This window comes from Neopelma chrysocephalum, unplaced genomic scaffold (assembly GCF_003984885.1).
Source record: "Neopelma chrysocephalum unplaced genomic scaffold, ASM398488v2 Primary Assembly neopelma1_24, whole genome shotgun sequence".
Lineage (NCBI taxonomy): Eukaryota > Metazoa > Chordata > Aves > Passeriformes > Pipridae > Neopelma > Neopelma chrysocephalum.
In genome coordinates, this window is record NW_020897693.1 from 6262633 (window position 1) to 6279689 (window position 17057).

Sequence of the window (17057 nt, forward strand, 5' to 3'; positions counted from 1 at the left end):
ATTCTTTCCCCTTACAGTTTAGTAATCACTATTCTATACTGGCTTTGAAATATGACTTAGCAGTATTTACCCTCTCTCCAAAACATTCATCTATTAAGACTATTGTAAGACTTACAAGTCACAGTATTCAAACAACACACAGTCAGAGCAAGTCAAATTTATGTATAACCTGCAATACTATTCTTTCCATATTTCCTTTCTTAGTGGCCATCCCTGACACATGATGCGGATGTGACGAGGTCCACATTTGCAAGAGCTTTGTCCCAGAAGTTAACAATCTGAGAAAAAAACATGTACAGGTATTAGTATCACAATCTGTTTACTTCACCAAGATATTAGTTGTCAAATGATTTTAATTTTCACTGGATGTCTTCTTTAAGTGCTGCACACAACCATTAGGCAGAAAAGGCAATGGAAAATGTTCAGTGTTGACACAGCTGACACAGATAAGGAACAGGGAGCACTTAAATTAAGTGAGAAAAGGAATACTTTTGCCTCTGACAAATAAACTGAACACACACACACACACACACACACACACACACACTTCTTACCTTCTCCGAGAGAAGGTCCAGGCATATGAATATTACAGACACCACCATCTGCCTGGACTTCCCACATTACCAGATTTTGCAAGTGCATATCAAATGACATTTGCATTTGCCAGTGTATTCCCAATATTAATACCATTTCCAATTGCAGTAGGGAATAACTGAGGACACCTCATAAATCAGTGAGGTGGTGAATGTTAGGTACAGAAAAGTTCTATCAGTCTTTAAAAATCAAAATGCTGTCTCAAAAGACTGCTTGAAGACCAAACCTTAAGTATATTTTGAAAGATGTTTTAGGGTTTATATGTATTTCAAATAAAGAACAGCTTGTTATATGTAAATATTGATTAACTGGGAGCTTATTATGCCAATAAAAGCTACTAAATCATGCCACTAAAGCACAACTGAACAGCTTGGTCTTTTTATTAATTCTCCAGTTTAATATACTTGCCATACCCTTCTGTCTCAAGTAATGACATTTTAAGTCACTCTTAAGACACACTTCAGCTGAAAGGATTTTTACTTGGCTATGAATTCTTCCAAAGCACATACATGACCATTTTTATTCTTCCTACATTTTAGTTAGCTACAAGTTTTAGCTCCTGCTTGCTGTTGCTGCTATTCTCAACTGTAACTGAAATATTTGGGTAGTATCTTTACCTAGGTCTGAATTTAATTTACGTGGACTGCAAGTGGATTAGACCACTAAGTATCTCTGCAGCTGCTACATACAGGCCACTGAGCGAACTCTGGCACAACACATTCTATTGTAGTGCTCTGCATAAACAGAAAATCCAGTTTTCTCCCAAAACTAACTACTATGACAACACCATGAAGCAGAAAGACAAGCTAAATCTGCAATTCAAATCAAAAGCTATGTTTTCAAATACTGTGTGATGTAGTATTTAGACAGGAGACTGAAATGCAACATTTAAACAGAAGTTTGAAATATGCATCATTTATGAAATGAAATCCAAGTTTCAAGAGGAGACTGAAAGCAGCTGCAGGTCATCTTTGCAATGAAGGAAATCCTAAAATCTTAAACACCCTCAAGCTGTTGGAATCATCACTAGACAAAAAAGGAAGCAGGACAAGTAAAGTCAAACCTAGAACCAGAGGACATAAAGCACATGAAACAGATACAAGCAATACACAGCAGTAACTTTCCAGGAAAGACTTGGCTGTCTTTCTGCAGCCATGGTGGACAATTTAAGCTTCCAATAAGACCCACAAGTCAGAGCACAGATAAATGGGAAATTGTAAGCATAAATGCTGGAGCTATTTTGAAATGGTGTGATCGCTCCTGCAACATCAAGCCTAATTCTGGCATCTGCGGTTCAAGTCTATTGGTTGATGTCCCACTGAGCAGCTACCAAAGTGATAAGCATTTTGGAATGCACTCTGGAATGAAAGTTTGAAGGACAAGGAAACTTGAACCAGGCAGAAACACTTAGCCTGGGAAAGTTACAGTAGGCTTTTCATTCTTAGTGAAAAAAGTATAATAGGATCCAGCAGCTGTGCTTGATGGAAAGCCAATTCAAACTAGAACTATGTAATAAGTCTAACACAGTTGTTCATTATCCCATTATTTTAAGTTTTTAAAATAAATTCAGCTCTGAATCAAAAGGAATAATTTCAGAATATTCTGGGACATAATAATCCAACAATATTCAACTTCCTTTAGCAGGTAACTTTTTTCAGTCAGTTAGATGGAAATCCTGTAACACAGGACTGTATTTTATTCCCTATTTAATGGAAGGTTTTATTTCTGTAAAAATATAGTTTACAATTCTTACCTTTACCATGGCCTACTATATTCAGTGCCAGAGAGGCAGTTTCTATAGTTATGGGAGTGGAGTAAGCTTTATACAGAGCAAATAATAATCTTACCCATGTTTTGGATACTTACCGCCTAAAATCAAAGAGAGGTAGAGAAACCTGACCCAAAATTTCTGGGCCCTTTCTCTGCTTATTTGAGTCAGGGGAACTCCCACTACTTTGATTTAGGATTCCAAACAAAGTCACACATAAGACTGATTCCAGAGGCAACTGTGAAATCTGGATGGGGAAAATTATTCTACAAAATAAAAGTATTAAAAATAAGTCAGTTAGAAGAAAGGCAGTTGTTAGTAAGTTACAGGCTTATCCATATAATCCATTTATGCCTCTTACTTTCAAAAAGTTAATTAACATTGAAGAACAAGTGGTAAATTTCCATGCAATCATATTTTACTCCATCTCCCACACCAATAGCTTGTAAAACCTGTTAAATTGTACTTCTGCACTGTAGTCAGACTTGGAACAACCCTTTTTAATCTTTGTCTATTAAGTCCCATTCCTTACACAGAACTGACCTGCCCAGCACAACCAGCGTTCCTGCTCTACTCACTAGGAGGACACACACAATTCCATGTTAGCCACCTCCTAATCTCTCAGATTTAAAGGGTCAGCTGACAATGAAAGAACCTATTAAGAAGTGTTGAAAGTTAAACTCAAGTGGTACAAAACCTGTAAAGAAAGCAGCTCAGGAATATACACCTCACTGAGCCATCAAACTCCCATTTTTGTTTACACTGTTTTTACTGCGTAAAATGTTCTCTGATTTCTCTGTAGCATATCACAGTTGCACTATAGTAAGCAGCTTTTAAGTAAACTAACAGATCTTTCACTGTAATACACTGGCACTTACAAGCAAAAGATCTGACAATTAATCCCTTGCATCACCGGAAAAAAAATGTAGTTGGAGTATTCTCTGAAGGCAGGTGTTCTAGAAACTCTCATTCCCGGACTGAAATAATTTGTTCATTGTAAACTTTCAGGGTATTCCTCAGAGTCTATCTCTGACCTTTAAAAGCAATCAGGAGAGTAGATATAGGGCACAGTGGAGCTCCCATGATGCTTCAGCTGTGACAGACTGCCTGATAACTCAAGTAGGAGGGAGTAAGCTGACACCAGCTGCTATTATCTCCTTATTTTTTCTCTGCATGCCCTTCCTTCCTCCTTTCTACCCTCTTCCCCTGCCCCATAAAAAGAAACTGGAGTTCAGTAGTTCAAACTGGACATTCCCTTATGTTACAGACTGATACTCTAAAGCACTTCTGGATCGGCCCTCTTTATAGCAATAGTACTAAATCAGGTTTTTAAATTCAGATATAAAGTTGTTACAATGTATTTGGAACAGAAACCAACTGAATATTAATGTTAGTAAAAGTAAGTTTTTCCTCTCCATTTACATAAATTAAGCAGGACTTATATGATCCCTCTTTAAGCAGTACAAGCTTTTCCTATTACAAAGAGTGTTACAACCTCCCCAACTCCCTATAATTGTGTACTACAAACACGTTAGCACAGGGCACTTGTCCAGCATTTCCATTCCCACTTTCAAAATGAGTAGCAAAATACCATTTGGAAAAATATTTGATTTTGGTCAGTAAGTCTCGCACATTGTTCTTTGGACACTTCAAATGGAATCAGAAGCAAGATTTGCTTGAATGACTGTATTCAGTAGCTAGCTGGGTAGGTATTAGCTAAACCAAAATATTTTACTGAATTTTTACATGCTAAAGTCACTTACAGTTCATCCCATTTAATCAAGTAGAAGAAGTTCTTGTATGTGCCAACCTTCTTGGACTGCACAGGTTTGAACAGATCTTTTCCATTATGGGTCAGAGAACAAATCAAGTAGTATTTTTCATAACTGGACAAGGAAAAAAAGTAAGTTAAGCAAGAAAAAAAAAAAAATCTATAAAAGGAGGAATTTTACAATTAATTAATTACTTACTTTGACACCCAACCAGAAGAAATTCCATGAGCAGCAAATACTGTGAACTGGAGATGTTCTGTGGCAGTACAAGCTTCCTTGGTACTCTTACCATCTTCTGGAGAAATTGCTGCACAACTGCTACAGGAATTCACGTGGAGTCGCACAAGAGCTTCGACTGCTCTTGTTAACTGGTCTATACTCACTTTCAGAGGGTTTTCAGGCTGCAGTGAACCTAAATTATAATTTATTTTTAATGCATTTTTCCTAAATCAACCACCTGAGAGCAGTTTTTAAATAAAAATTGAAGAACTTTACTCACCAGGTGAGCTCTTGCTAGTGTCATCACCACATTTTAAGGACGCCTAGACAGTAAAGTTAGAGTAAATTTCAATACTGAGAAATCCATACTAATTTGCCATTGCTCTTAAGCATCTTGTACAGAAATTATTAAATATCTGACTTAGGCCCATATTTATGTAACACATCTTTTCACTCAAATCTCCTCAAGAGTTACCTGACAGCACCACAATTTTCACATTGTGCAGCAACTATTCATCAAGTTCAAAAGTTCATGTTTTGTCAAGTCAACTGTTTTGACACTCCTTATGAACTCCTAAAAGCCATAGTACATTGGAATATTGGTCAGGATACCCTAACTTCTCTGGGTAGAAATAAAACTTGCTCAGGGCTGTTACGGATGAAAGCAGAGGCTGTTAGCTCTATTACCGAGTAATTGAAGTCTGAACAGCTGTTCTGCTTGTGGCATTTGTTAAGGTATCTTTTGCTGGCAGAGTTACTGCAAATTTACTCAATTAAAAAAATGTTAAACAACTAAGAAAACTGAACAGTAAGTACTGTTACTTTGGACTATATTTGTTTGCTTCTTGGTCTGCTAAAATGGAAGTCTAAACATGATACGACACCACAGCAATGTCTGGTCTCAACTCCCTTCTAATCAGGAAGGGTTTCATGCCAAATTGAACTCCTGATAAAACTAAAGCTTTTAATGAAAACTGAGTCTGTGATTTAAAATCAAAACCCACTGAACTCCTAAGGCCTCAGAGAAAGTCCAAGAAGTTTGCGACAACTGCTGCTGAAGAATGAAAGCTCTCCTTACACTTTTAGTGTACTAAATGAGCATCTTGTCAACAGTTAGTTTGAACTACAAAAAAACTTCCCATTCTTATAAGAAATGTGGTCACTTCTTCCCACCACAAGGAATTACTTAAAAAACAAACAAACAAAAAAAAAACCAAAACCCAATATCTTTCAAAATGTTTGGATGCACCTGTCTCCAGTCTTTAAAGCAATTTTGTTTCTGAAAGGAATCCTATAAGCCTTCATACACATTACTGTGTAAGCGAATATGCATCATAAAAAAAAAGAAAAGGCACGGTTTTACTGATAAAATCCCACCTATTTCAAACCCTAGTGTTATTTTTGGGAGTTATTTTTACACTGTAATCTAATTATTTCTACAGCTTTCTCCTATCAAAAAGCAAATGTTGAAAAAATATTTTACATGCTGTATTTCAATGTTTTCTAAATATCTTCTGCACTTCCCTGCAACAATTTTAGTTCTTGGGACAACTATATTTATTTATCTGTGCACTTTGCAAGACTTCTGCTCAGTATTAGAAACACATCACTGAACCAATGAAGCCAGAAGTGAATAGAGCATCATGTGAATTGCCATTCTAATAAGCAGGACAACAGAAACAGCATTACAATATTATTTAGCTTTTTTTATTTGCACACTTCTCCATTTGTTGACTTGAGACCAATTCTGCTCAAGTGAATCATTCATTATAAGGTAGTTGCATCATCAAATTCTGTGCTGTTTGAGAGATTTTGGGTTTGTCCATATGCTCAGGAATGCAGGAGCATGAACAGTTAGTTTCAAGATGCTATTGCTAGTCATATAAACACTACTGGGAAAACGAACAATGTGAAGTGCTCCTTTAAGCATAACTGCACTGATTTTAAAGAGCATGAGTTAGCTGTCAGTTCCCCTCAGTCAGATTTAGTGGCATCTGCTGTGACACAAGTTTCTAGTTACAGAACCAGAAAACAGTACTTTAAAACTAGTTTTTAAAAAGTCACTATTTAGAAAAGGAAAGTATTCAACAAACAAGTGATTAATGCATTAACAGCAGAGAGACATCAACATAAATAGAAAATATTAGGTAAAATAAATAAAACCCAGCAAAAAAAGCCCAACACAATCCTGACAGAACTGTTGCTGGTATTTCCAACCACCAAAGATCGTGAAATACTATTTATCAGTGTTAAAAAGAGTACCTCAAAATGCAGTTTGTAGTGTGAAAGTTTACCTCAGCATTTTTAGTCCTTGGAAGATTAACAGCCCTCCTTAGCTTCTTCACTGATTCCGTTATTGCAGGAGTCTCTACACAATCCAATGTAGAACAGATTTTTCTGACAGTCTTAATTACATGATCTACTGCTTTATGCTGGTTCTAATAAGGAATGTATGAGAGAACAGATTGATCTGATCACAATTGTGTAACCCAGTATTGCTTTGATTTTTTTTTTAATGAATTGCCACAAAAACGTCACTAGGAGATGCGTATCTCAATTACATTAAACTGTGGTGTAACAATTTGATTAAAGAAAAACCTCAGTATCAAGAACTTCCTTATGAATGCCAAAAACACAGTAGTATGGATTTTAGAATGAAATTCCAGGAAGCACTAGGAGGTTCCCAACCATTTTTCTATTAAGCTGCTGGCAAACAAGTATTTTCTATTGAAACACTAAGTTCAAATTCCCTCATGGCATAAAAGGAAAGTGTAGTTTAAAAAAAGGCTATTCAATTAGTGTGAGGAAGCAATTCTAAAGAAACAGTGTTTCAACTTGAGTCCTCTCAACCTTATAGGTTCAAATTACATTTACACTACTACTGTTTACATTACATTATTGCTTCCATAATGGAACTTTATCTCTTTTACTTCAGTTTAACATACTTTTGAAAAAAGTTTGTTGCAACTTTTGCTTTAAATGCTATTTAATTTAAATGGTTCTTCCAGATGAAGCAATTGCAAACTGTTATCTAGGAGTAGGTAGGAAAGGAAGGGGTGTTGCACACTTAACAGGAATCATTCTTGAAAGGAATAGATAAGCTTCTAATCAGAGAATGAATATGCTGGTAGGCTACTTAAGACAAAGTTGAGATGCTCCTAACATTCTCTTCCTTCTACTCTTCCAACAGAAGAAAATCCACTTGAGTTAAATCTAAATTATCCTAGGTTTCTTGGGTTTTGTTTTTTAATGTAAGGAAAGTCTTCACCCAATTTTAAAGAACCCATGTAGAAAATGAAAATATTTACTAAAAAATAACATTTCACTTTTTAAAAGGCATAATGTATATATGCCTCTTTCACAAGTACTTATGAGCACTTAAAACTAAATAAGAAGGATTATTAGTGCAATATCCTCTCAGTAAGATGTAAATTGATTCCAAACCCCTACCCTCCCACACATATTGTCATGGCTCTCCTACAAGTGGATAGCAAAGAAGCCATTTGAATCAGAAAGTTTTTGAATTGAGAGTTTCCTGGCAACAATTAACTGTCCTGGTAAGAAAACAACCACAGAAGTCAGAAGACACTGTAAATATTTAAGCCATACTTTCAAAGCTAACACTTTGAAGTTAACAGCTGCTTTGAGTCATGAAGAACAAAATGTCCATTGCTGTTTTCCTCACAGGCTTTCAATCTCAATAAGAAGACAATTGATAACTTTTAAAGTGCTCAATGATGTGAAATCAAAGCCTACGTACGAATTATTTATGGATTACTTTACGCTTTTTCACTTGGATTAGGAAGCTTCGGCTACTGAACATGTACAGGAATTCACTAAGTAAATTTCAAATACAGCAACCGCTGATATTTGGACCTAATCATCACCATCTACAAACTAGATCTCCTATCCTAAGACTGTAGAAAGAGCAGAACAAAAGTCTGAATTGAGATGTTTTGCATTCCTCATCTTAGCCTGTGAAATCACAGTTAAACAAACAAGCTGAAGCAGCTGCGAGAGCAAAGCAACAAAACCACCACCATATCAAGCAGCAGCAACAGCTCCCTCTTCTACAAAATGATTGCATTCAAAACTACCCTTGAGAACATGGTGAATCACCATCAAAGGAATTAAATAAATTAAGAGTGTATGTGAATACTGGACATCAGCTTGTTCAGACCTGTATTCCTGGAGAGGCAAACAAACATAGTGGAAATGAAAAGTATTGCAATTAAGTAATTAGTTTCAAGACTGCTCTTACAAAAACTGGTTAAGAAACACAGTTAATGTTTAAGCATTTAAGTCTCCAAGTTACACTGTTATCAGGAGTTAAATGCAGCTTCTCCTTCGGGAAATGAGCAAAGCAGGTTACTTCCATAAGCTTGTGCATATGGGAAATCACTCCAAACTACTTGACATGCAAGCTTCATTAAGCTACCTATCATACACCAAAATAGACAATGTTTTTGACAGGGTATTTCAACTTAATCAAACAATGCAGAATAATAGTGGTACGTTTCAAACATGCGTCAGTTATAACTCCCATTGTACACAGCTATTACCGCTCATTATTGTGTAGATTTTTATCTGTTACCAAATATATCTATCATGGCTGTCAACAATGGATGTAGTCAGAATTCAGACCTTTTCCCCTGAATTTATCTCTTCGAGCATTTTTGAGGAAAAGGCTGTTTTTCACCCCAGGACTTGGAAGATACATTTCTAATTTTGATGATTAGGTAACAGTTAGTTTGCAAGAAAAGAAGAGAAATCTAAAAATCCATTATTCCAAATTCACATTTGACAGTTTGTTCAGATCTCATTTTCCCCAAGAATATCTGCACGTCTTTTTCCCAGCTACCCTACTAGTGAACTTTCTCATGCTACTTTTGGTTCAGCGATAATTTACAATGACCTTACCTCATTCTTAAGAGCTATGTTAACTTGCTTATGATACACATCAAGAAGCTCTTCAATAGAAGGCCTGCAAGAAATAATAGTTATTGAACACAAGAGCAAGAAGAGAACATAGGTCAGGAGTTCAGCAGTGATCTGCTGAATACTAAATAACCACAAAACATTACCTTATAATAGGTTCCCTGAAAGGCTTTTCTACTTTGTAGAGGTGTTTGGTTAGATGAATGGGTGTTCTGTCATCATCTTCCTGCAATAAAATATTAGATCTTGAGTCCAGTTCTTGCCTTTCTATAATTTGTAATACTGTGTTAGAAGTTTAATTACTAATACCTGCGGAGTTGCAGGGGAAAGATATAAGGTGATTTCTTCAAAGGGGAAAAGAAATAACTAATTAATAGCTTATGCAATGTGTACATACGTGGACAGAGGGAAGAAACAGCCATCAAGTGCATAACTGCACAGATACCAAATATTCCCCCTTCCTCTTTGATGGTCTGATACAGATTTAATTAAACTCAAAAACTGTTCTCAACTTTTAGTTAACTCTGAAATTCGTTGCTTCCCTTTCAGGCCTCAAGTTTAGTCCAAATGCTTACATACTTTTCCCAGGTACAACATAAGAGACATTACCCATATTTGTATTACCTGCCTTGTGAAAATTCAGTTATGTATTTCACTTCCTCTTAGTACAAGAGGACACAAATTCCAACACCAAGCAGACCTACTAAATTGTTAGTAACACTAGAAGGTTACACTTCAGATCCACCAACTCTGACGCGAACTCCCAACCTCTTGAAGACTAGGAAGTACTTACTGTTCGTGCCAGATCGCTGCAGATCACACTGTGGGTCAGGAGCTGCAGTTTGATTTCTGTGTCCCACTTCCGGCAGTTCTGGATATATTCATGACTTCCTATGCAGTGCTTACTGTTAAACAAAAGCAAGCTGTAGTCACAACAGAAATATGCAGTGCTTTTTAAAAATCTCACATGAAATATTTAAGGCAACCTGTTGCCTCAAAGTAAGGAAGTGGTCAATCAACTTCCACACCACACTTGATCTGATTTTTACTTCTGCAGAAGTTTTGATACACTATTACAGACACCTGTATTTTTGCTAAGGCTCTTACCTACATTGAGTAATACACAAACCAAATATTCTAACCCAAAACTAATGGGGTTTTGTAAACCATCAGTTGTTTGGGTTTTTTTTTTGAAAAAGAACCAAAACCTAAAATCAAACCAAACCAACCAACAACCAAAAACCACAAACCACAAACCCCCCAGATTATCAGAAAACAGTAGATTTTTTTCCTGGTTTGCTGGCATTTGAAGAGCAGCTGAAAACTACAACATCCATCTACAGAAATGCTCTCAAAATCTGCATCTGAAATATGCTCTGTTTGTGTTCAACACAACAGATGGCAGATTAGAACATATTTTTAGGAAAGTGTTGAGAAACTACTTTGCTGTATCCCAGAGCAACTCGAAAGACTTCTGATCTTTGTGCAAAGAGCGACTCTTCTACATTTTTAAGATTTCTGCCTTCATACATACAATCACTAGAGATATACTTTCCAGTAACTGTGTCATGAAAAAGTATGAAATTAAATATTAATGAAAAGGAGTTTGCTTACTTCTGTAAAACTTCTTCTTGGCCACAGACTTTCAGGATATAGCTGCCAATGTCCACTTCATTCAAGTCATCATGCACCCAGCAAAGTGCCTGCATTATTATAAGCTCAACAGGGGAACTCACTGTTTAAAGAAATTACATCTAAAAGTTAAATATAAATCTATAGCGAGTGATATTAACTATTATTCACTCACAAATTGTAATTATTTAATGAAATTGGGTTTTATATTTGTTGGAAAGACTCTTATGCTTCCATTGTCTCCTAAATGTCATGGTTTGAGATGTTCACTTTTTTCTCACAAAGAAAGGTATCCCATAAAACTAGCCTGTCATTATAAAAAGCCCATAAATTCTTTTAAAATTAGGATACAGTGCAGTCACTTGACCAGAAGTACAAACACAGTCTGCAGGACTGAAAATAGCCTTTTTTAAATTTTATTATAAATTTGCCATATTTAGCAAGGACTTCAAATAGGTAAGTGATCCCAGAGGCACTTAAAGTTTAAAAATCATTATCTGAAGAGCTGGAGGTGGAACTCCTCTATTTGTTCTGCTTTGGAAGAACTGAATATCAGCTGCAGCTGAGGCAAATCCTACTGAAAGTGGTTTTTACTTTTTCCTTTCTGTTTGTCTAGGGCAGTTTCCACTTTGGACAGAGCAGATCTCAGCATCAGCAAGCCTTTGCAAAAAGCAACTCTTAGCTAACAGTACTTTCACATCACGTTCCAAATGCTTTTTTTGAAAATAATTTCTCTTCTATCCAGCAACTAGAGAGCAAAAGAAATAATCCCAGTCAAACCGCAAATCCATTCCTCCACACCCACCAGCTGTCACTGATGAAAAATACAGATATGTTTTAATAACACAAATGATTAAATACAAAATGCTGTCTAGCCCTCCCTCCCTAGTTTCCAGCAATCTCCTGTAAATCGTTTACAAACAATATCACTAAGTGCCTCAAAATTCTCTAAAATACACTGTATAAAAGCAACTTAATTCAGACTGGTTTCTTCCCCTCCAGGGACTTTCCTAATTTTTTCAATTTTTTCTTTTTATTAGAAAGAAATATTACTGCTATGGTGGACATAGAGTGGTAATGTCACAGTATTTTCCACAAGATAACACATGTGCTTCATGCAATTAACAAATGATTCAGTATTACAAGCACAGAGGTATCTGATAGCGTATGAAAAATGACTGTGAAATTCAAGAGCAAGGAAGTATGAATTCAGAAACATGATTTAACTCATTAAGACTGTTTAACCTATTACTAATCTAGAGTGAACCTGCTGTAATACCTTCAGCAGAGAACATGGTAGTTGAAGAGAAGAAAGATGCAACGATAGTTTATGGGCTGTAGTCACAGGAAGCATTGGCAAAGGTCTGCCAGCCCCAGAAAGCCCAGGGAAGTAAGGTAAAGATAATGGTACCACCTTTTCCCCGCCCTACTTCAAAGACATTCATTTCTTGCTGACACACAATGATTGCTCAGATAGACTTGTACTTCTATGTAAAGTCTAATAAATGAATACAAAATGAATCCAAATAAGCTCTAAAGTTCATCTGTTTCCCTCCTGGGTCCTCTCTACACACTGAGTTGTCAAGAGCACTTAAAGGCTGCAGCTCCTTCTGAGCAAGACTGAAAGGCATACTAAAGCAAAGCAGTAGGATGCTAAAGTATGCAATAATTTGATCAAGAACAGAAAGAATTAAAGGTAGAGAATAACTTTAAATATGCCTATTACTAGTCACATACCCATCTTTCACCAGCTATGGAAGACAAGTAGATCAACTGTGATAAGTTTCAGCATCAGAAAAAAAGGAAGAGAGCAGAGAGCGCAAAGAATAAGATATGTGGGGTTAGAATTCAAAACACATTCCAAGCTAGTCAAAAAAATAATAGAAATAAAGGGCTGAAGCCTTAACATTTTAGTTACTCTAACAAAGCCTTTTGTAGGAAGGGATTAAGCATGTTATATTAGAAAAGTATAATCTTAAGGATTAAGAGCAGAAACCCTTCCTAGGCTATACTGACAATCCCCCTCATTTCTTAACAAAAGATTATTACATCATAGCAGAATAAATAAAAGGTCCAGCAAATCAATACAGGATGAAAGCATTGAGAGCTCCTTTCCCAAGAGAGCAGTTAGTTTACATGAGTAATACAGCAACCCCATATCTTTTGGGAACAACCAGCTCTAAAGCATCTACACTGTTACAGGTCGAGAACCAAAGGACAAGCAAACATCACAGCACAGATCCACTACCAGGAGGTTGCTCCTGAGGTAATTTATTATCAGATATTTTATCACCAAAAACTGCCAGAAGCTGACAGCATGCAGAGTTATAGTCTTGAATACAAATGCCATGAAGTCAAGACTGCACAGAAAATATGAATGTATGTACAAGGGAAATCTAAAAGGTCCACCCCAAACCAATATTCCTGGTTACCCACAAAACCAGGACAGCAGGTTGCGGCACATCACAACAGTATTATTGTAGTGTTTGTGTTCATAAGTATATATTGGAGTCAAATAACAGATAGTTTTAGTGTGCTTATTCTTATTTTCCAGCAGCAATTTGTCTGAATTTTTAGATGGGCTACAGAAGTTTATTTAAAAATAAGTTAAGAGTATTGAAATAAAAAATTCAACATTAGGAATCCCAGTCCTGGTGTTGTCGTCCCCTCAATTACTATAAAGTAGGTGAAAGTTTTGAAAAACTGTTTTATTCTATCCAGCTGTGGATAGAATAGTGCTTCTGGTTGCTTGACTTTCCTTTTTTAAAGTAAATGTTTCATTTTGTCAACTTCTAAATATTTTCTAATGGAGGCACTGACCCAGAATTAGGTCTTTCCTCAGTTACCTTATCCACATTTCCCACAAACAATCCATGCATCTGAGACACAGGGATTAGAAAAAGTGAAAGCCATTGGCCTAGGCTCAGTGTACAGTCTTAACCCACCACTGTAAGTCTTAACAAGCAAACTCCGATTCAAAAAGCAGAAACATACCATCACATGTAAAAGTTACTGGTTGCTGGAATTCTTCAATTTCTATGGAAACCTTGATACTGGCACTCTCCCCACTTATATTTCTTTGCAGCATGATTGGACTCAGCACAAAGCCTGGGTTTGTTTGCTGATTAGAGTAAGGAAACTTGGTCCTCAATCTGAAAGTAAAAAAGGTATATGAAACATTGCAATGGAGAAGTCTAAGACTAAAGCAAAAAACATGGTAATAACCACAAGCCAGGTAAAGACTACCTTTGGCTCTCCACTTAAATTGTATGTACAAAACACCATTTAATTTTTCTGCTCTCCACAGAACACTGCCCACAATAATTATACAAGTAGTAGTTAGACAGGAAAAAATTCTAGCTTATAATTAGGCAGGTTTTCCACATAGCTTCAAATATTTAACAGGTCAATGCTTACAGGACATATCCATCTTCTGCAGAAGCTAAGCTCTAAAATAGTTTTTAAAAATGTAATCCACAGCATTTACCAAAACAAAATTTAAAAAAATAATAATTTCTTTTATGTAGAAAAGACAATAAAACTCTTCACATCTTTCAGTTTTTAGAAGTCTAATCTGAATTTAGATGCTATGCAGAAGGTAATTATTCCAAGTTGTGGAAGCTGACAAAGAGGCCCTAGTTAAGGGAATGGCTTTTATTTAGGACACAAACAGTATAACACATTCACCCATTAGTGAATAGACAGTACTTTGATAGCTGCTTTTTATTTTCTGCTATTTAACATGGATAAAATAATTTAACTCAAAACTTTTATCAACATTAAAGTGGTATTATGGGAGATTAGGAACAGAACTCCTCTATAAGGGTCATTTATTTCATCATCTTGATTCCTAACAAAAGCAAGAATGGGAAAAATACCCAAAACCCTCTAGCAAGAATTGTCCAGTCAAAAAGCCATCAGTATTTTAAGCACTGGGTCTTGAAAAAAAAAGGCAACAATTAGATTTAACTAGAAACTGTTGCAACAAGCCTATTTTACATGAGGTTTTTCTTAATGTTGTTAATCAGTAAGTTTCACGAGTCTATGAATTCTCATTGGTTTTATGGAGTTTGCTTTTGATTTTATAAACATTCCCGTTTTAATAAATAGCTGCTGTCCTTCAGATTTAAAGATCTCTATTTCCTCCATTATTTCTTGGATTTTGATCTTGAAAGTTAGAAAGGCAAGACTCCTAGTTTGTCTTCTCTAGGAAGAAAGCAAAAAAAATAATCTCTCATTAAACTGTGGCAGTAAGAAAAAAAACCACAGAAGGAGCATTCTGTCATCTTCTTTGGTGTGGCCTTTAAGGAACTTCACCACCTGATCAAAGCAGCAACAAGTTTGAAGGTTTTATTTGTTAAAGTATTCCAGTTGTGGAAGTAATAAAAATGAAATCATTTAAGGGTTAGAAAGCCAGGATTTAGTGAGGTGCATCAGCTAAGAAGGAAAAAAAATACTTTAAATTCATGCAAAAAAAAATTTATATTAAAAATAGACAGAAGGAAATACAGAAAAATAGTTTGAGGATAAAGAAGTATTATAAAAACAAGGGAAAAAGTGAAAGTCATGAGACCAAAATAATAAAGAGGCCATGCGATAATCCAAAAACCTTAGTACTCAATATCTTAGCAATTTTGTTGCATTCTTAAACAAAACAGGACAAAACCAGGAAAAACTGGGATAAGAAAAGGAAAAAGGGCACATACTGAAATCTGCCTCATCAAGCAAAAAGAAATGTAGGACTATCCCTGTCAAGCTAAGTGAAAATGAGTCATTCAGCTTTTTTTCTTCGTTTTGAAAGCTTATTTGTATTCAGTAATTTCTTACTTCATAACTGCTTGAGAAAAAGCTGACAGCTCTTGATTCTGCCCTTCAATTGCTTGGAGAAGCACATTTTCTGTCAGCATGCCAGTGGTCCCATTGTCTTTCTGCAACTCAAAGATAATACAGTATTTAAATAGCTGCAAACATATTCCTATAGCCAGCAAAGCCCATGCAGATAATAAATTTTCATAAATCTAAGGTTACTTTTATGTCTACTGCTATATAGAGAAAAATGCATATAATCACTAAGTTGAAAAGTAAAGATTCACTGGACCTTGACAGAAGGTAATTTATTTACAGCATCACTATCAGTTAAGATTAAGTTGCAAGCATAACAGTTCCTGTTGCATTAGAATTTGGCTAGATTTGGCTGAACCAGAGGAGGAAGACAGACAAATGTTTTTTCCTCCACTTCTCCAATTCAGCCTTCAGTATAGTTCCAGAAAGAGCCATTACAAATCACTTGTTCCCACGATTACCCTTTCCTACAAAGCAGGAAAATACAAGTTGTACACTGGAAGGAAGTTACACACTCCTAGGAAGTAGTACTCACAACATGAAATTCAGGACTAATCTCATGGTATCAATTTACTGCTGTTTTTATCCTTTATGCCATAGGCACCCACCATCTCCCAAAGCTGCAAACCACAATCTTTAAATTATCCAATCTAAAAAACAACTGCTAAAAGAGAGCTGAAGTTGCAAATGACAAAATCTAATAAACTTTAAAAATCCAACAAAACCACAAATACAGATCTGCAGCAGTTTTTAAACCTGTATCTTTTTCAGGTCCAATTCACAATACAGCCATAGAACTGCTGGAGTGAACAAAAAGCAGAGAGAAGCTGGAATAACCAGTGGGATTGAGGTGGAACTCAGTTGTCCATAGTCTAACAGCCACCACTGGCCTGAAGGATTCATGTAGCTCCAGCCAGATACTTCCTGGAAGAAGTTGAAGAGGTTGCTCATGTCCAACCCAGAGTCATTGCACACAGAGGATAAAGGCTTCTGATCAGTTACCTTTATCACCCAAAGCTTCTACAATGCTTATAGAAACCTTTAATTCAACTACAACTCCAAAAACAAAGCAGACTGCACAGTAATTTTTCTAAAAATCATCACAACTTATTTATATTTGAAGTAGTGATTAATTACTTAACTAGTAAGTGGGTTATTTATTATTAGCCAAAGTAGTCAGCTAGGCAACTAATTTCATTAGAGCATATCAGATATTATAGTTGAATTAGACAGTCTCAGAAAAGGGGTCAAATCATGCAGAGCTAGGGAGTGTCAGGTCTTTTCCTTTTAGC

General features: G+C 36.0%; 1 protein-coding gene across 2 annotated transcripts in view; it reads right to left on the reverse strand.

The window, feature by feature from the left end:
* PIK3C2A (phosphatidylinositol-4-phosphate 3-kinase catalytic subunit type 2 alpha) overlaps positions 1 to 17057 on the reverse strand; it is a 51136-nt gene that overhangs the window by 17243 nt on the left and 16836 nt on the right. The window contains exons 3-14 of one of the 2 annotated variants that reach the window (XM_027701216.1): positions 15751 to 15851; positions 13918 to 14075; positions 10906 to 11026; positions 10085 to 10196; positions 9438 to 9517; positions 9274 to 9337; positions 6648 to 6791; positions 4634 to 4676; positions 4333 to 4546; positions 4126 to 4248; positions 2461 to 2628; positions 170 to 278 (exon numbers count right to left, since the gene is read on the reverse strand). In XM_027701216.1, coding sequence (XP_027557017.1) covers positions 170 to 278; positions 2461 to 2628; positions 4126 to 4248; positions 4333 to 4546; positions 4634 to 4676; positions 6648 to 6791; positions 9274 to 9337; positions 9438 to 9517; positions 10085 to 10196; positions 10906 to 11026; positions 13918 to 14075; positions 15751 to 15851 — 1437 coding nt within the window. The remainder of the gene's footprint in view (positions 1 to 169; positions 279 to 2460; positions 2629 to 4125; positions 4249 to 4332; positions 4547 to 4633; positions 4677 to 6647; positions 6792 to 9273; positions 9338 to 9437; positions 9518 to 10084; positions 10197 to 10905; positions 11027 to 13917; positions 14076 to 15750; positions 15852 to 17057) is intronic. The other variant, XM_027701227.1, reaches the window with a different exon arrangement.